The sequence below is a fragment of the Urtica dioica genome, chromosome 8, assembly GCF_054948205.1.
Source record: "Urtica dioica subsp. dioica isolate 48M chromosome 8, U.dioica_male_clone48M_v1_H2, whole genome shotgun sequence".
NCBI classification, from domain to species: Eukaryota; Viridiplantae; Streptophyta; class Magnoliopsida; order Rosales; family Urticaceae; genus Urtica; species Urtica dioica.
The window spans coordinates 6566822-6588716 of NC_142763.1; the positions used below are offsets into that span (position 1 = coordinate 6566822).

Sequence of the window (21895 nt, forward strand, 5' to 3'; positions counted from 1 at the left end):
TTGTTAACAACTATGTAAATAATTGTTATCAATTGTAGATATAGATGTCAACAATTGATATCAATTGTTGGCATAGTTGTCAACAATATCCGTCAAATTGTTGACATCCGTGAGTAAATAGTTCTCTATTTGTTGACAATAACTGTCAACAATTGATGGCAGTTGTTGACATTTAAAGTCATCAAATAATAAATTTCGTTAAAAAAAATCTTTAAACATACTCAGACCAAATCGAACCTTTAAACAACCTAAAAAATGACAGAGAACTTTTTAATTCACAGAAAATTTGAAAAGGCAAAAACAACGAACTTAGAGCTTTAGTTTGGGTGATGATCTGGCGACGGACCTTGTGTGCGGAGCTTGGGCGAGGGTTTCAGAGTTTAAGTGAAGGAGATAGGATTTACCGCAGAGAGAGAGAGAGAGAGAGAGAGAGAGAGAGAGAGAGAGAGAGAGAGAGAGAGAGAGAGAGAGAGAGAGAGAGAGTGTTTCGAAGTTAAATGTCTGGTTCACGTCATTTCTCTATTAAATGTCAATATTAAATGCTCATTAAAGGAGTTTGTATGAGATTGTAAGAAAAATTGTGGTTGAGTGTAATCATGGTTACAAAGTATTATCTCTTCAAGATTTAGTAGTATATTTGGCAAAATTAAGTTTCGGTGGAAAATGAGAAAAAGTTATGAAATAGTAGTATTTGAGAAAATTTATCTTTACATTGTCGCTGCATACTGGAATTTGGGCGATGACAAGCCTCAGTCTACTCTAAACAGGGGAATTTCCCAGATATCCTTTTTATGCTACTTCTAAGAATATCTGCTACAAAGAACTTTCTCAAACACCATTTTTTTACATTGAAATCGTAAACAACTCTTTATTTCAAAATACGACTGTTAGCGGTTAAATAGAACAGTACTTTATGGGTTTGTTAATATTTGAGGAATCAATGTTTACATATTTGCTTAAAAAATATAATTATCTTGAATTTGGTATTAGTGGAAATTCCCCAATTTCTTGCCTAAAGAGCATTGCTCTCGTCTCAAAAAGATTGGGCTCACAAATAAAAGTCCAGCCCATGTCATATACCGTCTCTCTCTCTCTCTCTCTCTCTCTCTCTCTCTCGTTTGGCCAAGCTTGGTTTCACTTTCAAGTTGAACTTCAGAGAACTGGAAATGAGTCAAATAACTCAGCAAAATTGATCAGCTTCGTTAAGAAAGGGAAATAAGAAAGAAAGAGAAAAAAAAAAAGCGTCGAAAATGGAAAATAATGCTTGGAAGCGATTAGATCGCATATATCGCCACTTTCTAGATTCACAGAAGCCCGACGATGTTCTTCAACCCGTGAGCTTGTTCTACCCTTTTCTTTGGCTTCATTGAGTTTCACAAGAAAATTCCGATGTTGACTGTGTATGTTATAGGAATTACTGAGCAATGGAAAATCGAAGAACGTGAAAGCAGTGATAATCGGAGGTATGGTGTTGGATATTCATGCCACTACTTCACTCCCTACCACTCCCAGAACCACCACTCCCGGAATGGTACGGACTATATATACATAAATAGTTATATATGTAGATATGATCTTCATTTTTGTTTACCAAATCGGTCCAGTTAAAGTGATTGTCAGATTATTATGATATTCATTCCAATTGGTATGATAAGATTAGAAGTTCTTCAGCGCGTGAGTGATATCAAAATCATGTAAAGAGACAAGTGATTGATAACATTCCAATGTAGTATCTGCGAGATTTCTGAATTGTTCTCTTTTTTTTTCTTCTTCATTAGCAAAAGTTTCTTTATTTTGTCCGGTGCTTCATGATATTCAGGTGAACTATGTCTTAGGTGGCGTGGCGAGGAACATCGCAGAGTGTGTGTCAAAGCTCGGAACCAAGCCTTTTATGATCAGTGTACTCGGCGATGACATGGCAGGTAATCTCTCTTGATGTTTCTGATCTGATTTTCTTTGAAGAGAATCGTTTCATAATGTCTCTGATCGCTTATGTATCAACTTTAACCACGTTTATTCGAGAATCTTGATGCTAAAATGTTGATTGCCGATTTAACTCTGTTCTTGGCCAGGAAATTTACTGCTGGAACACTGGAAATCTTCGAAGCTTTCTATAGAAGGTAATCCATTTGTATAATATCAACTTCTTTTTTTTTTACTTGCGTATTTTCAAGCATAATGGCATGTAGTAAAATTTGAGTAGGAATTCAGATACGACAACAGATTAAGACCGCTGTGGTGATTAATATATTTGACGATAAAGGAGAAGTCACGGCTGGGGTTGCTAGTGTAGAAGCCATCGTAAGTTTTTCCATCGATAGCCTAAAACTTGGTGCTTCGTGAACTAGGCTTTACTTTACTTTTACCAAAAAAAAAAAAAAAAAAAAACCTGTGTTACTCCGTCTTTATCTGATACAGGAGAAGTTTCTCACCCCCGAGTGGATCCAAAAATTCAAGCACAATATACATTCTGCTCCGCTTTTGATGGTCGATGCAAATCTCAATCTTCCGGCTCTAGAATATTCTTGCCAAAGTAAGTCCTTCAACTTTGCAAGGACTATTTTTCCTTGAGTTACAAGGAAACTGTTAGGAGCCTAGATAAATAAATGATAAGTTCATTGTTAAGGATGAGATATGGTATTACTAAGAGTTGTTGGTCTACAAATAGAGGCTTTATAATGTATTTTATCAATGTAAGTCGAATGTTTTTATATAAGCTTTTTTAAAAGTTTACTTACCGGGTTGTTGTTATCTCTCAGTCGCGGCAGAGTCTAACATTCCAGTCTGGTTTGAGCCTGTATCGGTAACGAAATCTAGAAGAATTGTTTCCATTGCCAAGTATGTGAGTATTCTAGTAGCTCATATAATATTGTCAATTTCTCCTATATATACGTGCACGAGTGTAAACAAGGATCACGATTTCATAGGTCCATTTTGCATCCCCCAACGAAGCAGAGCTCATCGCAATGGCAAACGCCTTATCGGGCAGAGAATCGTTCTCCTACACGCCGAACGACAACCTCTCGACGGAGTCCCTGTTCGAAACTCTCAAACCCGCCATCTGGGCTCTGCTGAGAAGCGGAGTCAAAATACTTGTCGTGACGCTCGGCCCGAACGGAGTCTTCTTATGCTGTGAGGGTGGGCCGGGATCCATGAAAACCACCAAGCGTTCCTCTGCGGAATCGGAGGGTCGTCTGTTCGGGGTTCATTTTCCCGCCCTTTCCGCGGCAGTCGTGAGGCTCACCGGGGCCGGAGATTGCTTGGTCGGCGGCGCGGTTTCTTCGATCTGTGATGGGTCGGACGTGATGATGAGCATCGGGGTCGGGATTGCAGCTTCAAAAGCCGCTGTAGAGGCGGAGACTAATGTCCCGAGTAGTTTTGATTTGGCCGCGATTGCAGGTGCGCCTTTTTGTCGTGTAAAGAAAATTTGTATTGACCATCATTACATTGTGTGCGGGGGTTTTTTTTTTTTTTTTTTTTCTCAAGATTATGTAAATATTTACTTCTGAGAATAGGTTAGACTGAGACGGTTATTGGTTTTTACTCGAGTATGGAATTTATACAACTTTAGTATATGTATCCTGATTCAACTTTATTATTAGGCGTTATAGCAGTCTAGCCATTTTTTAAACTTAGTCTTACCCAAAATAACCAAGCTTTCGAATTCCAGCCTTGTCATATTCAAACTTCAATTGCATCTGTAAAATTAGAACCTCAGACTAGAAGTTCTGAATATGACTGGTTTTTTATTTTTATTTTTCTATATTTATATGTAATTCTCTTTACTTATTCCTTTCAGCTTTCTTTGAGCTACCGTATGATACGAAACTAATTTGGTTTCTGTATTGTGTATTCATTTTATGCAGATGATGCTCGGTTGGTGTATTCAAGAGCAAAAGTTGTATGCCATGAGTTGATGCATTGAAGAACTAATATGATATGCTGGATAAGAACTGATATTTCTTGCTTTAAAAGAACATGCAAATTTGGCCTATCTTCTTAATTGTGCTTGTATTGCTCTCATAGATTATAGAGAAATTGTCCTATTTGTCACTCTTTTGATAACTTTTTCCCACATTCCACTAAAATCTTAATTTGTCCCAAAATGCCACCATGACAAGTGTAAAAAGTCAAATTTGTCATTCACTATCTATTTTCTTTACAAATTGGCATCTATGTTTACTCAGCCTAAATGAAGACTCAGTCAAAACTCATTTCTCCCGAATTGTTCTCATATTTCTCATCTCAAACTCAAACTTTTCTCATTTTCTCTCTCTCTCACGTCAAAACCGTCGGACTTCTCTCTCTCTCTCTCTCTCTCTCTCTCTCTCTCTCTCTCTGTAACTGCATGTAACCTCCGGGAAACCGTCGACTCAAACCCACCCATTTTGTCTCTACAGTAACTCCCATTTCTCAACCCACTCAAACCCATCACTTCTCACCCGAACCCCTAACGTCGAGAAGAAAAATGGCGGACTCAAACCCATCACCCCCGCGTCCGATACTCCCGCGTCGGAGTCCTCGGACAATCGTAACTAAAGTCCCGGAGGAGCCGGCAAGTCCAATGTCGGCTCGGAAACGGAAAACAACAACTTCGCCCAAACCCGAACCCCGGATGAAAATCGCGGCGGCGAAGCCCCCAAAGAGGAAGAACATAACGACGAGTTCGTCCGACACGGAAGAGGAAGAACTGGTTTCCAAAAAACCCCGTACAAAAATGGGAACTTCAAAGGTTAGTCTTTGATCCAAAATCCCTAACAGTTATTGATTTATTTCGATTTTATTGATTTATTTTGGGTTAGTGTTGTTGATGAAATTATGGGTTAGTGTTGATGAAATTTTCTTGATTTTTCAGGATATTAGTCTATGAACATGGGAATCGGTTCGTCTCTGAATATTTGTTGGTGATTTTGTCTCTGAATACTTGTTGGAATATTTGTCTCTGAACATGGGAATCGGTTTGTATTGTTGTTGTATTTGTCTCTGAATAGATATCAACAATGTTGACATCGATGTCAACATTGTAGACATATATGTCAACATTGTTGAAATCTATATCAACAGTGGACAATGATGTCTACAATGTTGACATCTATGTCAACATTGTTGACATCTATGTCTACAATGTTGACATCAGATGTCTATAATGTTGACATCAGATGTCTATAATGTTGACATCAGATGTCTATAATGTTGACATCAGATGTCTATAATGTTGACATCAGATGTCTTCAATGTTGACATCTATGTCTACAATGTTGACATCAGATGTCTACAATGTTGACATCAGATGTCTTCAATGTTGACATCTATGTCTAATGTCAACATTGTAGACACATATGTCTTCAATGTTGACATCTATGTTTAATGTCAACATTGTAGACATAGATGTCAACAATGTTGACATCGGATGTCAACATTGTAGACACATATGTCTACAATGTTGACATCTGATGTCAACATTGTTGACATAGATGTCAACAATTTATTATTTTTTTTCTTGATTCTCATATCATTTCCTTATCTGTTAATCTTTATTTTCAGGGTTGGTCGAGATTTGTTCCCGAAGGGAACATTGTAGACCATAATTTCAGTTTCTTTGGATCCCTCGAGAAATTCGAGGAAGCTGCGGATATGAACGAAGAAGAGAGGTCATTGTTTAGCAATTGCTGCTTTGGCCAGTTTCTGCAACTACCAAAAATCAACCGCTCTTCGAAGATTATGAACCACTTGCTAATGAAGGTTGGTAGGTATGATGGCGAGGAGGAGTGCGAAGATGCACTATTTATTGAGGTTGCCGGACAACCACGTGCTTTCACGATAAAGCACTTCGCGGAAATCACTGGTCTCCGCGTCGTCGACAACTTTGAAGCTCCCGAATACAATGAAGTTGCTGACGGTGGTTTGTACTCGGACATTTTTCAGAATGGCACGCTGAAGTCATTGGGAGTGTTGACTTCTAAACTGAAGGAGAGCAAAGGGTGGGACAATCCCGAGAGGCGGGTGAAGTTCTTAATCCTTCACTTCCTGTGCAACGTTCTCCTCGGTGCACCTAGCCACACCAACATTCCTGATTTTGTTGGAATCGATCTAGGGTTTAAGAAAATAATTAACGCTTCGAGAAGCGGCGGAATTTTAAAAATTTTCTTTTACAAGTAAAAACAGTTTTTACTAACCTAGACAAGTGCAAGTACATGTAATTAAAAACTAATATGAGCTAAGAAGTTTACTAACCTTTCTTGAAGCTTGATCTTTGAGAAGCTCTTAGAAAGTTGCAACGCTCGTCTCCCCTCGCAGCACGTCTCTCTTTCTTTCCTCGACACCTCGAGAAACCACGAAAGTTTCTATCACTAAATCACTCGAAATAAAGGAATTAGTGAGTGGGCACTTTTAAACACTACGACTTAAGAACGAGTCTTGAAGTCGCAGAGCTAAACACTAGGTCGAGTGAGGACCTAGGTGCCAAAATAAGAAAAATCGAAAATAAACTAGAGAGAGAGAGAGGAGTTTCGGCCAAAGTTCTAGAGAGAGAGTCTCTCAAATCTCTTAAACTTGGATGATTGAAATGTGAGGAAATGAGGCTCCTATTTATAGGAGAGGTCTCACCTTCAATAAGGTAGTTTCCTCTTCTATAGAATATCACACATTCATGAGCCAATTTCCTCTTTTTCCCTTTGAGATACTCGGCCAAGGATGCCTTCTAGAAGGCTTGGATTTGTTTCCATTTTTGTTCCTTGCCTTCCTTTTTCTCAACTTGGCCGATTCCCTACAAGCATGTGTGGGAAATTTGTTTCCTCTTTTTCTTTTGGCAATTATCTAAATACTTTTATGCACAAAATAAACTCTCTTATTTCTCTATACGGTAGGCGCCCAACATGTCTCTAGAAGGAGCTTCTAGAAGCTTCTTCATTTATTCATGAGAACATGAAAAAGGCCCATTAAGAATTTTCAATAAAACTCTTATGAAATGAAATTAATTCACGAGGCCCAATGATCAAGTCATGGCCGAGTGACATTAAGTCATCAAATGAACTTGTCAAAAAATTTATTGACATTCATTTCATCCTTTGTCTCAAAAGACAAAAATACCCTTTTGACTATTTTCGTTCTCGTTTTGACTTAGCTTCCAGTTTAACTATTCCTATCGATGTGATTCGTGACAGTGACCTCATGGACCCAAATGAACAAAGCTTGAGCTAAACACTTGGACTCAAAAGTTCACAAACCTTTTCCAAGTTTAGCTTAATGCCAGCTGACTCCACTAAAGAGCTGACACTGAAAATCTCTCGATTCAAATGAATTTATTTTCTACTCAAGAATTCGACCTAATTATGATGAGCGGATCCACTGAATATTATCTATGTTTACCCTTCATGAATGTCATCAGCTAGTCGGGATTTACTAAATTACCATTTTACCATTCTAGCTATTATTTCCTCAACTCCTTTGTCGCTTGTGAATAAGTTAGAAACAATGTATTGACGAGGAGCTAACAAGTCACATTGTTTCATCCAAAAGAGTCAGGGCTCAATTTGGACACTGGCCCGTTCATTTATTCACACTCCAAGGAACAAAGCATGAGGTGACATGCATTGCATTTCAGCAATCTTGTACATGAATTCCATATCTATGAGAACTTCACAAAGTTACTCATGACATACTCACAACTTAGTACTTCACCAATAGGCCCTGTTCGGAATCACATAGTGAGTCCGAACTCTGACTTTCTCAAATGAGAATACTAAGGTGTGAAATGACATGTCTCATTTCAGGATTAAGGTAAGCATGATGCAATTCATACATAGTGACTTCGAGACATAAGAGGTTAAATGGTTTGTTCTTATCTTGTCTCTAGAAGTGCACTGGTCAATTCAGTACCTTCGGAAGATACCTAGAAGAACTATAGAGTCTCCAACTCTCAATGCCTCATAACCAGACATCATAGATTCTTCTAACAATCGTACTGAGGTCAATAGTCCTTTGACCCTAAGATTGCGAATATATCGTTTTAAGCAAACTACGAAGAGTTTGTTCATGCAAATCTACATTTGTCTCTTCGTAAGTTGTTAAGTTTGTTTATGGACTAAAAGACTAAGGTTAAACATAAAGCTTCAAACAAAGAAAGAATGAATGAACGTTTCAACTTTATATTAATGAATAAGCAATTACAAGCAAGAGTCTTCGTAAGACTATATGACATCAAATGTACATAAATAGACACTACTACTCTTCTTGTGGGCACTATTGACAAAAGATTTGTCGTACGTTAAGCTGATCGAGGACTTAAACCAGTTTAACAAATATCCGTGAGGTAACGTGGTTTGGAAATTCTTTCACGAAAGCGCCGTCAAATACGTGAAGAACGTTGGCGGGAAGTCCGACTCAAAAGGGAAGATCAACCTTCCCTCATTTCTGTATCCACTACAGATTTGGGCATTCGAGACGATGCATGTGTTCACGTCACTTGCGGTGTGTGACAAAGTGTCGGAAACAGCTATTCCACTGATGCGACGCTGGAAATCGGTGACGACTCATGTGTTGGAAAACACATTCCAAAACATCGATTTTCAATCGGAGGAGTTAGCGTTCAACACCATCGGTGAGGATCACTTTTTTTAGTCAGATGAGAAGAAGAAGAAGAAAAAAAAACCAAAAAGGCAAAGCAGATGTATGTAAATATTTTAATTCTTTCTTTTTTCTTCATTGAGATTTGTTGAAATAGATGTTGACATCTGATGTCAACAAACAATAGATATATTGTTGACGTTATTGATAAATTTTTGACATCTATTGCTGATATTACAGGCTCGGATTGAATCTGCTGGAGACACGTCCCGCCCATCCAAAACTATTTTTAAGTTAGATGAAAAGAAGAAGAAGAAAAACCAGAAAGGCAAAACAGAGGTAATTACTTTCTGTCTTCGTTGAGATTTGTTGAAAGAGATGATGACATCTGATGTCAACAATGTTGACATACAGATGTCAACAATCTTGACATACAGACGTCAACATTGTTGACATAGTTGACATCAGATGTCAACATTGTTGACATCTGATGTCAACAATGTTGACATACAGACGATGTCAACAAACAATAGATATATTGTTGATATTATTGATAAATTGTTGAGATTTATTGTTGATATTACAGGCTCGGATTGAATCTGAAGGGGACACATCCCTCTCATCCGAAACTGCTTTTGCAGTTCCAAGCACCGACTCCGAGGTAATATGGACTGATCTTTAACATGTAGATAACATAACATATGGCTTGTCAAATTGTCACATCTTTAATTTTTCACAGGCTCGGTTGAAGAGTGTCGAAGACACGGTCAACCACTTGAAATGAGAGTGGAGCTTGTTTAAGATAGACATGAAACATGAATTCAAATCATTCAAGACAAGTATGAATGAACAGTTTATGGAATTGTCCCGCAAGATTGTCGAGTCGGTGGATCGACAAGAAGACAATCAAGTTGAGGCTTTGCCTCGAGAAGTTGAAGAAGAGCCTGTGCCGCCACAAGAAGACATGCAAGTTGAAGAAGAGCAATAAGACGAAGAAGACGAAGAATATGAAGAAGAAAAGAAAGATGAAGAGAAAAAAGATGACGACGAGAATAGAGATGATGAAAAGGGAGATGAAGAGAAGAAAGATGAAGAGAAGAGAGACAACGAAGATTCATAACAGATGGAAAATGAGGGGAAGACACAAGCCGAAGAAGATAGTAGACTTCTAATGTTGTTGACATCAGATGTCAACAATGTTGACAATTGTTGACATCTATGGTATTTTTTGAAATATGTTTAACGTAATGTCTGGTCTCCTTTTTATAGGCCCTGTTCACGAAGACAGCCAAATAGAAGACAGTCAAGAAGAATTGACTGAATCACAGTCTAAAGCCCGCATGTTGCAGTTGGATGCTGAACAGTACGAGGATGAGATGTATGATGACAGTCAACTAATATGGATTGGCTCGGTTCCTGAGGGAAAAACAGTACAGGAGATGGAGGTCGAGATCAACGATGCTCGGGACAAGGAAAATCGGGACTCTTGGCAGCTGGTGCCAATAAACATAGAAGATTCACCGAAGCGACCGACAAGAGTCATTCGACCTCCAGAAAAATACACTCCAACTCAAGTCCCAAGGCCATTTATGAAGTTGGTAAAAGGTGTCGATCGGGTACAAAAGATTCCGCTGTCTCCTCCTTTAAATCCAACTTCTCTTGCAGACGTCCTTATAATGGAGACATGGCTCAAGATTGGAGTGAGGAAGAGTAAGGACGAAGAAGGCCGTTGGTACTCGAAAAAGGAAGATAAAATGCCATGGCGGTGGAATTTCACGGAACTTGAAGTGCGATCAAAATCCTTTTTCTACACGATGTGGACGCCCGAAGAGTGGCTCTCCGATCAGGTAAATCCTTTCTCTATTAGTTTATTTGTATGATTTTTTTGATCCCTAACATCAGATGTCAACAATGTAGACATCAGGTGTCAACAATGTAGACATCAAATGTCAGCAATGTAGACATCTGATGTCTACAATGTATCTACATTGTAGACATCTACAATGTATCTACATTGTAGACATCAGATGTCAACATTGTAGACATCTGATGTCTACATTGTTGACATCTGATGTCTACATTGTTGACAGCAGATGTCAACAATGTCGTCATTGTTGACATCTTATGACATCTAATGTCTACAATGTTGTTATCTGATGTCATCCTATCGATCATGCTTACATGTCTATTCATTGTAATTGCAGCATGTCGATGTTATATCATACTACCTTAGGAAGAAGCGGTGGTTGGGTCAATTAAAAGATTCGTTCACCATAATGAACGTCTTCTTTCACAACTACTGCATCCAAGGATATGAATCGTGGCTGAAGTGTGAGAACAAGGATCTATTTGATTGGGAAAATCAGTCCCGTATCGTGGACTACATAACTGCCACAAACAAATCCTTGAAGCATTCATGGCCGTGGGTGGACGTTGATGTCGTATACGTGCCTGTTTGTCACGCTGATAGGTCGCAGTGGCTCCTTCTACTTGTGAACATTCGGGAGCGGTCTATTACAATATACGATTCAATGTCCGAAAACAAATACCATAGGAAAATGGTGACGGCCCACGTGCAAAAACTGGCTGAATTCATCCCATTAGCTCTTTGTTTTCTTCACGCATTTGATAGATTGGGTATTGAAGACACCAGTTCAGCCAAGTTCAAAGTCGGAACTGCTGCCAACATGCCACAACAGAGAAATGGGTATGTACATAGTTACATGTTTAATATTACGAATAATACAAAAATTTAATTGTCTAATACCTTATTTTTGTGAAACAGCGGCGATTGTCGCATGTTTGTCGTGAAGACCATTGAGTTTATGACTCATGGGTTTGACGTGTCGGCAATCAAACAAGAGGACATCGCCATGTACCGACAAAAGTACACCATCGACCTCTACCGACACGGGGCGGTGAAAATTGCAAGAGAGGCCCAATCGGACAACGACAAGGATGAATGAGCTAAATTGATTCATAAACTCTTATTTATTTAATATCAGTTTTTGTTAAAATTATGGTACTTTAATAATTATGGTATGTAAAACTTTAACTTAATCTTAGTTTTTTGTAAAAATTATGGTACTTTAATGATTATGGTATGTAAAACCTTAACTTAATCTCAGTTTCATTATATATGTACTTTATTATAATATTGTTGATTGATTACGGTATTTTATTATTTTATCTGTACTTTATTATGACAATGTTGACATACATGTCAACAATGTTGACATCCGAGTATCAACATTGTTGACCTACATATCAACATTGTTGACATCTGAAATCACAAAACCAAATAAGTATGAACTCACAATAATATCTAATATTACAAACAAAGTACACGATAATATAATATCTGAAATCACAAACAAAGTAGACAATTCTTTGAAATCAACAAAAAAAGGTTGACAAAGGAGGTTAGGTCAATAGAGTTGCACTATTACAAGTTTGACGATTGTGACCAATTTCCCCGCAACGCGCACACTTGCGCCTAATAACATCTTCTCCTTGAGAGGGTATTCTTCGCTTTTTTGGCCTACCGGCGGCACGTGCCTGGTGCTAAGGCGCAATAACGCGGATATTCTCCACCTCAGGGGGAATATCCCAACTCGAAATGTCGCCATGAGGATGATGTACAGCTGCGTAGGTTTCCCGCAAATACTCTGTCGTATATACCTTCGAAATAAAGCTCTCAACTAGACGGTTGCGAACTCGGTAAGCCGCGATTGCGTGTGGACAAATAAAATCATGCGTCTGCCATCGATGACAAGAACAGGTTCTATCATCTAAATTAATGGCAAATACGATCCCCTCTCTGTCTACTACCTCAAACTCGTTGACTGAAGATGGTCTGACCTATTATACAAAAAAATGTTGATTAGATATAGTTATGAACAAAGAAGTCAACAACGTGTATATGTCAACAATGTAGACATCAGATGTCAACATTGTCAACAATGTTGACATATATGTCAACAATGTTGACATCTGATGTCTACAATGTTGACATCAGATTATACATATCAACGATTATTAAACACTTACAGTCATTCGAACAGCGTATCCAATGTACTTGTCCGCTCTGGCGTGGTATTCTTTTGTCAGAATCGTTTGTGTTTTTTTCGCAGCTTCTCGACGTTCATAAAACCATTTCATACTCATCTCTCTTAGCCAATCCATCAACTTTGCAACTGAAAACTGTCTCACTTTTACGTTTAATGCATTCAATGCTTCCGCGTTGTTGTTCGTCATGATATCGTACCTTTTCTCCGTGAACATACATCGTGCCCACCTATGGTTCCCGACATCATTTGCCAAGTATCGACGTATTTCCGGATTTTCAGCGTCCAACATGACCATGTAACTTTCTCATTCACTCATCGTGTATGCCTTTGCGGCACCGTAAAATTTCCACTTCACATCCTTCGTAATCCCCTTAAAAGCAGTCTTCAAATTACCGGCAAGATGGAACATGCAAAAACCATGATAACAACTCGGAAATACCGTCCTCACACCATTGATTATGCCAGCGTGTCTGTCAGATACAAATACTTGATTCTCCCGTTCCCCATAAGCGTCCTTCAATTTGGCGAAGAAGTAACTCAACGCCTCGTTAGATTCTGAAGGACCAACACAATAGGCTAACGGAAATATTTGATTGTTTCCATCCATCCCACACGCTGTATACAACGTTCCTTTATAATAGTTCTTCAAATGGGTACCATCAACGATAATCACAGGTCTAAGGTACTCCCAACCACTTCTCCAAGGGCCGAGTGCCATGAAAAAACTGACAAATACGCCGCCCGCACCAGTGACTAGGTCAAAAAAAGAACCGGGATTCTTAGTCTCGATCATGTACCTTAACTTAGGTAAGAACGCTTACGAATCTGCTGAACTACCGTAGAGGGACTTTAGTGCCTTCTCTCTGGACAGCCAAGCTTTTTTGTAAGTCATGGAAACACCGTAATCCATTTGCATATAACTCATTATCTCTTTCGGTCTGCACATACCCGTCGTTGGATCAATACACTTGTGCTTTACAACCTCTCCAATTAGCTCACTCGTTGCTTGCGAGTGACGTCCTTGCCTTACGTGTAAGGCACAACTGTGGTCTTTGTCAAACCTGAAACATGAAAATTCCATGAGTATCACTAGGGAAAAAGTTCAGAATTATAACACAGACGTCAACATTGTTGACATCATATATCTACAATGTTGACATGAGATGTCAACAATGTTGACATAATGTTGACATCTCATGTCAACAATGTTGACACATGATGTCAACAATGTTGACATGAGATGTCAACATTGTTGACATCTGCAACAATCTGCTTTTTGTTTGTTGACATCTACGTCAACAGTAGAAATCAACTAGAAATAAGAAGAGAAGTCAACAGACAGAGAACGTATGGAACATAAGACAATTTACCTTCTAATTTGAAATATGGGCGTGTTTTCCTTTCTCACAGCTCGAATAGACCAATTACAGCTCTCTCCCGGACAAACAATGTGCATATATTTTTTGTCTGAGTTCTTTGTCTTATATGTGAAGTTGTTGACTACAGTGAACAACATCAAGTATTTTTGTAAAGCCTTTTTATTAGCATACAGTGCATTAAGCTCAATATATACAGGGGAATGGACATCCAAAACAATAGTATTATCGTCTGCACCGCTCCTAGTAGATGAACTTGGGACGCTATGTGAATTCAGCGGCGAATACAGTGGAGGATTGGAGTTGCGTGGTGGTGGAGGAGATCGTGGTGGCGGCGGATGAGGGTTTTCTGGTGGAGGCGTGTTTCGCAGTGGAGACGAATTTTGTGGTGGAGGCGAGTTTCGCAGTGGAGACGAGTTTTGTGGTGAAGGCGAGTTTCGCAGTGGAGACGAGTTTCGTGGTGGAGGCGAGTTTCGTGGTGGAGACGAGTTCTGTGGTGCAGGCGAGTTTCGTGGTGGTGGAGGCGAGTTTTGTAGTGGAGGACAGTTTTGTGGTGGTGGAGAGCCTCGTCGTTGTGTCGCATCGTCAAATAACATAAACTCATCTAATCCCATAGTTTGATTAGGAGTTGGGACCGAACCACACCCCTCCTCGGCTATAGATGGCATGTCGGAAACTCTTCTAGGTAGATTTCCAACACAACCACTACCACGGCTGTTGGGAGTGGATCCAATCCCTGCTGAATCGGGACCCGATTGTTTTTCATTTACTTCCAATATCAATTGAAAATTCTCCATGTCATCTTCTCGTCTTCTCCGCAAATATAAGAAACCTTTGAGCGTGTCATCGTTGGTTATCTCAACAGGCTGCACTGCACCAGCCATCGAGTATGCAACACCAACAGTATGAGTGGATGGTGATTTACGCAAGTTCGTGTAAATAATTTGCATCAAACTAGCGAAGTTGACGTTGTACAGCACCACGATTCCGAAAGATCCTTTCTCGTGATACCGACCAGGTTCAACCCAAGTACCACTGTGCTTGAATAATAAATAAATATCCCTTATCACTGCGTACAAAAAAGTAAATAGAGTTATTATTTGTTGACTGTAGATGTCAACAATGTTGACATCTGATGTCAACAAATAGTGAACGTCATCTTCAAAAATCACATAACATACCTATAACAAACCCATGCTTTTAAACAACAAAAACTTCATTATTTCAAGACGAAAAGCTTTTTTATACCCGGAAAATGAAAAAAAAAAAAACGAACCTAGGGTTTTATTTCGTGGATTGCAACTTCTCTTTTTTTGGGCTGACATTCGGAATGCTCCTCCGACAATAACTGAGCTCATCCGACGACGTTTTTGAGCTGTGTTCACGAGTTTTCTCAGCTTGGACGAGATGGAGGAGAGTGGGGGAGAGAGAGAGAAGATCTGGACGAGAGAGCTTGGACGAGATGGGGGAGAGAGAGAGAGAGAGAAGATTTGGACGACAGTCAGAAGAGATGGACTGGAAGAGAGAGAGAGAGAAGAGATGGACGAATGAGGAGAGAGAGAGAGAGACTGAGACCTAGATGTACTGGACGAGAAAGAGAGAAGAGATGGATGAAGGAGAGAGATTGACTGAGACTCACCTATTAATCGGTCTTCATTTCGAGAGAAAATGGCTGAGTAAACATAGATGCCAATTTGTAAAGAAAATAGATAGTGAAGGGCAAACTTGACTTTTTACTCTTGTCATGGTGGCATTTTTGGACAAATTAAGGTTTTAGTGGAATGTGGAAAAAAGTTATCAAAAGAGTGGCAAATAGGGCAATTTCTCTAGATTATAAGACTTGAGGAATCTCATATTCGTGAAAAAGTGTTTATGCCTTTAGGTCGTAGAATAGTTGAACAACAAAACAATGTTAGTATCAACTTGCATACGTAAAAGCAGATTAATCATTCAAGTATAAAATATTTCATTTTAATTTTATTGCTAGTTTTCATAATCAGTTATACCACCAACGTTATAGCATGTATTAGGTCGTAGAATACTACATCACTGGTGACTGGTGTTGGGTCGTGTGTGGCGTGGATAAATTTGACAAAATAAATTATAACAGTTGTTCAAGTCGAAGTTGCAAGAAGTTGTTCAACCAACTCGGGTTACGTCAATCACTTTTCCTCCTGCGTGAATATAACTGGAATATCTTTCGACTGCGATTTTTATGAACAAATAAGTATCAAATATTTTAATTAAAATCTGACTTTTTAGATTCCGTGGGAGATTATGAATTGTATCGTATAAAACCCACCTAGGGTTTGTATCTATTGACGAAATTTTTAGTCAATTCACGTCGACCTTAACTTTGAACTAGCTTCTCTGCTAGGAGATCTCCATCGACAACTGGTTCAAGGAACTTGCTGCTGCTGTACTTTATGTGTACACAGTTTTGTGAGTGTGTTTTGCGTTGATACGCTGAGAAGATCTTTGGGAGAGGATCGCACGATCTTCGGGAGGAAGAGTCGCGTGAAAAAGAGAGTGAGTCACTGATCTGAAGGGAGCTCAGATTACCGTTCACAAAAGTGAGTCAAAGACGAAGGTGTTTGCAGAATGAAGTTCGTCAAACTTAATATTCATGTACCTTTGACTATTCACGTATCAGTCTTCCTGAGTAGATGTTTTTATCACCGAACATGGTTATCAATTATATGTGTCTTTTATTGTTTTTCTGTTTAATTCATTATTTGATTGTTGATTTATAATCTTGTTAAAATCAATCTGTTGTTTAAGAAGTAATTCCACCAACATAATTGAACGACGTACACGTTAATTTCAACTGGGTAAGTGAGTCTACTCGACCCGACCAACACATAAACTAATCTAGCTCCTCACCATCTATAAATATATAGTCGTCTTAGGGGTTCTAGAGGACACAAACTCGCAACATTCAAATTAGCTATTATTAGCATATATTAGTTTATTATATTAGCCTATTATTATTATTATTTTTGTTTTGAAGAAAGCCTATTATTATCAAGGATTGAAATGCCGACGGCCGATTTCGTGCCGATGGCCTAAAAAAACGGAAATTGCGATGGCCGATGGGAATTGCGACGGAAAAAATGTGGAAATTTGCTTAAGAAAATACCGACGGAAATTGCGGTGCCGACGGAAATTTCGATAAAACACGGAAATGCCGACGGAAATAATATTGCATAATTTTAAATTAAAAAAACTATTCGTTATACATTGTCCAAATTTAAATTCAAAACAAAATAATTAACGAAACACAAATAATATAATAAAATATAAGTTAAGATTTCTTTGAAATAAGTTAAAATTTTATTATTTGAAAGTGAAAATATACTATTGAAAGTGAAATGTTGTACAATAATATATATATATATATATATATATATATATATATGGACATCAGTTTTTTTATTTCTTTAATTTTTTTATTATTATATACAATTTTAGATGAATAAATATCTTTCAAACTTTACTTGTACGGTGTGCTACGTGTACCACCAATTTGGACTTTTGGTTTTATAATGGATTAATAGATTGGACTCACGTTTCTCCATAAAAGTACATGAATTAATTGCTTTAATTTAATATATATATTTATTTCAAAAATTTCTTTCAAAAGAGTCTGACTCTCTCTCTCTCCGCATGTGTCAAGTGGGCCACGCTTTTCTTCTTCTTCACCAATATTTCGGCATTTTTACAGACCTTAAACATTCAAACATGGAGAAGAAAAAATTCAAAAACACACAAAAATGCCAAATTTCTCTCAGTCCAACACAAATTCTCGGACACTTAGCCGATATCATGGCGATTTGACGACGGAATGACCGAAAATATGTTGATTTTGTTCGTGGACGCTCGAAATTACCTGGGCACGATGGGAATTGCGTCGTTTTGTCGGTGATCTTCGTCGCCCGAAAATGATGGTTTTATACAAGGAACCAAACGACACATCATCGGCAAAACGACGTGGAAACGAAAACGACATTTCCAGGGCATTTCGCCGACAAAATAACTCGAAACGACAAATGGGCAAATTTTTGCCGGCCACCTCCGATCACCGCGATTTCGCCGTAATTTCCACGACATTTCCCGGCATTTTAATCCTTGATTATTATCATTATAAAGACTTAAATCTTTTCTCTTTTAAGTTATTTATTACCTGACTCTGTACTCTAATTCATAACGTCATCACACGTTATCTTGCAAAGTTCATCTTTCGCTTTGAAATCCCTAAATTATCAGCTACACTAGGAATCCCAAGTAGAAAACGAAGTTCATCTATGACGCTTACTTTTCCTTATATTAACACCACTTTTTTTTTTTAAAATCTATTCGAGTGCTAAATTGACCATTTTTCATAATTAAACCACCATCAATCTAATATTCGTAAATATATTGCGTCAATTATGTGTTATATTATATGAAGCTATTTTTTTGCATCAATATTAATGGCAAAGATATTATAAGTACTCAAATGTAAATAATATCTTGTCGTGGGGCAGAATCGTGAAATTACGAAGATCTTAGTATATTACTAAAAGGGCAATTAATTTTGTCAATAAGAAAAGAAACCCTGGTTAAAAATAAAAATTAAAAAAAAAAACATTTTTTTTCAAAAACCAAAACAATATCAGAAAGAAAGAAAGAAACTCGAGAACTGCACTCGATCGATCGATCGACCGATCATCAACTAATCCATCTTCTCCGATCGTAATTCCATGGCTATCCCAAGCGAGGTCTCTCTCTCTCTCGTTTCAAAGAAATTCGATAGCGAAATTGGGTTCCTGATTGGTTTTCAAATATACAGATGGGATTGCGATTGCTGCTTAGCCCTCTTGGCTCCAACATTGTTGTCCGTACAGCTTGGTAAGAATTTCCTATTATTCTGTTCAGTTTCAAGTTTCCGGCCAATTAGGTTTCGGCTCATTTTTACACGGTTTATGTGTCATAGTATGTAGGTTTATTATAAATACTACTATTATTATAATTATTATTATTATAATTTCATATTGTTTTTGTTAGGTATTACTCGTAATATTAGGGTTAAGAAAAGTTGTTGCGCTTTTGATCTGTCAAATTCGTTGAAAAGAACCAAGGGGTTTATGCAAATTGCCAGAAGGCTTCTTTTTTTTTTTTCCAACTTCCTGTTATCGCTGTTGTAATTAGATGTTCTTGTTTCATTTTTTACGATACATTTTGTAATGAGTTGTTATCCAGATTGAGAATCGTGATTTTGTTGCAGTTGTTCTGTGGGATTCGGTTTGCCTGTCTACTCGACATTCAAAGCCATCGAGAGCAAAGACGAGAGTGAGCAACAAAGGTGGCTTGTTTATTGGGCAGGTCCGTAACTTTCAATACTCGTATCCTTTTTTTAAAACCACCAACATTATCACTATTTTTCGTTGAAAGATTGTTTCGAAAAAAAAACTCAGTTGAATCGACAAAATGAACAGAAACACTGATATATCCTTCTGTACGGATTTTATGCCTTACTACAAAGTTAAATCGGTGATTATAGGAGTGTTCGATCGAGAAAATTTAACGAGCTTTGAAGTACTTATCCAATGATTTAACTCGTGATGTTAATCTCCGAGCTTTATTTTCAATTGTTCACTCACCTGTCTCTCTGTACCTTGCAGCTTTTGGATCTCTCAGCATCGCCGAGTTGTTTACTGACAAACTCATCTCCTGGTAAACTTTCCGTGTTCACATTGTTTAAGTTGGTCAAAGAATTTATTTTGTTTTGGATGGCAAGCAAAACTTAAGTGACGATATCCTTGAAATACAGTGGACTTGTTTTTGTAACGTTTTATCCACGATTCAGCTATAGTTTGAAAAGCTTATAGTATCGCTGTGTCGGTTATCTCACTCGAAGTTATGCATAAGAAGCCCTGTAATGTTTGCTTGTATTATGTGTTTTTGGATCGGCGATTCATAAATTCTTCTACTTTGATATAGCAAGATCTATCGATCTGAAAGTGTGTTGTCTATTCATCAGGATTCCGCTCTATTATCATGCGAAGTTTGCATTTCTTGTTTGGTTACAGCTTCCATCTTCCAATGTAAGCCCTTTTTTTTTAGAAAACTTTTGTGGAACATAAACGTTAAAAGAGATAAATATTCGAAACAGGCCTCTCTTGTTCTAGACTGAATAAGAAGTTTTTCAATTTCTCAATTCTTATTTCTATCAGCTACTTTGGTCGAGGATAAAATTGAGAATAAAAGTTTGAGAAATGATTCATTTGGTGTTAACCAGGGAGCTAAGCAATTGTACCAGAGCCATTTGCGACCCCTCTTTCTGAAACATCAAGCAAGACTTGATCAAATCGCCGAGTACCTGTACCGTGAAATGGTAAAAATAAAATTCCGTGACTTTGATTGATAGCATAATACTCATTCCATATTGTTTATACTTTTGCGGTCAAACTGTTGAATCGAAAGAGTAACATCTCATTTCCGGTCTTGTTAGGGTAAATTTGTCAGCAATCACGCAGCTGAGTTCCAATTCGCAAAGACAGCTCTGCTGAAGACTCTGGAGTACAGTATGTTTTAAATTTTATTTTCCTTGTGATTATAATGACCCTCTCAATAAACTTATTTTCATAGACTAGACGATGATATTAATCTCTCTTTTCTGACAACAGCCAATGGAATAGTGAAGAGCGCTGTAAATCCGCCGGAGCCGGCGGTGGGAAGGCGATTGGGCCGGGCCATCGAGGGTCCCACACAAGAGGACTCTTCATCAGACAAAGAAGATTGATCATTGATCATCACTCTTCTTCCACAACTTCTGACATATGCTTCCAATGTTAATTAATGCCTTGATGTTTTTAGTTAAAGATCCTTGTACATATATGGAGGTATACTATATACTATAGAGTAGTTATGGTATCCAGTTTCAGTGTGTGCCAGAGGATCTTGATCAGGATGAGGGACTTAATTACTTTCATGCTAAGATTCCTTGAGGAATCATTGGTATATTTCATTAATCATGTAGTGTTTGGTTATGTCTTGAATTTTCATTTAGTTTTGGAAATAAAATATAAAAAAAACTACTGCTCCCCTCCCTCTTCTTATTTAAAATTGTATTATAGAATTTCAAACCGGAAAATAAATAGATAATAGTCGCGTTATGATTTTCAAAACTAGAAGAAAATAACGATCAAGATCTCAGCTAATTTTGTCCAGGAAAAAAAAAAGTAAACTGGAAATTTTGAATTGAATATACTATTTCCTTCTTGAAACATGTATATTTTAAGTTCAAGGACCGTTTTGCAATTCTTCACCTTTTCTTTGCAAGTGTATCAAAACAAGGATTTCTCATTACTTTAAGACGACGCTTAGTCTTTATTTTTCTTTTTCTTTTTTGCCTTACTCATCTTTTTTTTATTTTTTTTTATGGAACCTTACTCATCTTGAAAAGGGCAATGCAATTATCTAGCCATTTTTAAGTTTGGCTTTGTTAGAATAATCCAACTTTGCAAAATTGAATTAAAGTAGCTCAAAATTGAAAAACTCCAAAAATACCTTTAAGCTCTCGTGTCGCTCAGAACCAAAGCCACGTTCATGAATTTTCTTCTTCCCAATGCCTTGAGAACTACGTGGTAGGTCTCGGAGTGTTTCAGGATCTCAGGGCGTTTGATAGCCCGCCCGAAAAATCAGACTATCTTGTCGCCGTTGAAGATTCACTCCTCTCAGTCTCTCCTTTGGCGACAAATAAAGCTCGTCCACCAGTTTTTTGGGCCGACAACGACGTGTTGGAGTATCTCAAAGGCCTTGTGATGATCAGAATCAAGATCGAAGAGAGTGTGAATTGAAGAACGGAGTATGAAGATTCAACTCTTTCGATCTGGAGAAGCG

The 21895-nt window shown here is 38.0% G+C and overlaps 3 protein-coding genes across 4 annotated transcripts; 2 read left to right on the forward strand and 1 right to left on the reverse strand.

Annotated features, from left to right (window-relative positions):
- Nucleotides 1–1122: 1122 nt before the first annotated feature.
- Nucleotides 1123–4026, forward strand: LOC149387659 (pfkB-like carbohydrate kinase family protein). The gene is made up of 10 exons (XM_089624143.1): nt 1123–1213; nt 1249–1334; nt 1412–1531; nt 1820–1922; nt 2073–2120; nt 2204–2301; nt 2419–2533; nt 2760–2842; nt 2928–3399; nt 3867–4026. Exons 2-10 carry the CDS (start codon nt 1251–1253, stop codon nt 3923–3925), a joined length of 1182 nt encoding a protein of 393 aa, XP_089480269.1. The 5' UTR covers nt 1123–1213; nt 1249–1250; the 3' UTR covers nt 3926–4026.
- An 8103-nt stretch (nt 4027–12129) lies between these two features.
- Nucleotides 12130–12930, reverse strand: LOC149387660 (uncharacterized). Its single transcript, XM_089622213.1, has 2 exons — nt 12616–12930; nt 12130–12426 (listed from the first exon to the last, which is right to left on the reverse strand). Exons 1-2 carry the CDS (start codon nt 12928–12930, stop codon nt 12130–12132), a joined length of 612 nt encoding a protein of 203 aa, XP_089478339.1.
- Nucleotides 12931–18631: 5701 nt separating this feature from the next.
- HVA22K (HVA22-like protein K) lies at nt 18632–21042 on the forward strand. 2 transcript variants are annotated; one of them, XM_089624144.1, is made up of 8 exons: nt 18632–18771; nt 18843–18901; nt 19278–19375; nt 19675–19726; nt 20034–20097; nt 20292–20387; nt 20505–20577; nt 20680–21042. In XM_089624144.1, the coding sequence occupies exons 1-8, from the start codon at nt 18754–18756 to the stop codon at nt 20793–20795; spliced, it is 576 nt and encodes a 191-aa protein (XP_089480270.1). In that variant the 5' UTR covers nt 18632–18753; the 3' UTR covers nt 20796–21042. The 2 variants fall into 2 exon arrangements, with proteins under 2 accessions (XP_089480270.1, XP_089480271.1); XM_089624145.1 differs by having other exon boundaries at nt 20692–21042.
- The last annotated feature ends 853 nt before the right edge of the window (nt 21043–21895 follow it).

Coding starts and splice junctions, on each gene's coding strand:
- LOC149387660 (XM_089622213.1), bottom strand. CDS start 12,930: ATGGTCATGTTGGACGCTGAAAATCCGGAAATACGTCGATACTTGGCA. Junction 12,427..12,615: donor GATACGCTGTTCGAATGACT/GTAAGTGTTTAA, acceptor TTTGTATAATAG/GTCAGACCATCTTCAGTCAA.
- LOC149387659 (XM_089624143.1), top strand. CDS start 1,251: ATGGAAAATAATGCTTGGAAGCGATTAGATCGCATATATCGCCACTTT. Junction 1,335..1,411: donor CCGACGATGTTCTTCAACCC/GTGAGCTTGTTC, acceptor TGTATGTTATAG/GAATTACTGAGCAATGGAAA. Junction 2,534..2,759: donor TCTAGAATATTCTTGCCAAA/GTAAGTCCTTCA, acceptor GTTATCTCTCAG/TCGCGGCAGAGTCTAACATT.
- HVA22K (XM_089624144.1), top strand. Junction 18,902..19,277: donor ATTGTTGTCCGTACAGCTTG/GTAAGAATTTCC, acceptor ATTTTGTTGCAG/TTGTTCTGTGGGATTCGGTT. Junction 19,376..19,674: donor GTGGCTTGTTTATTGGGCAG/GTCCGTAACTTT, acceptor TGTACCTTGCAG/CTTTTGGATCTCTCAGCATC.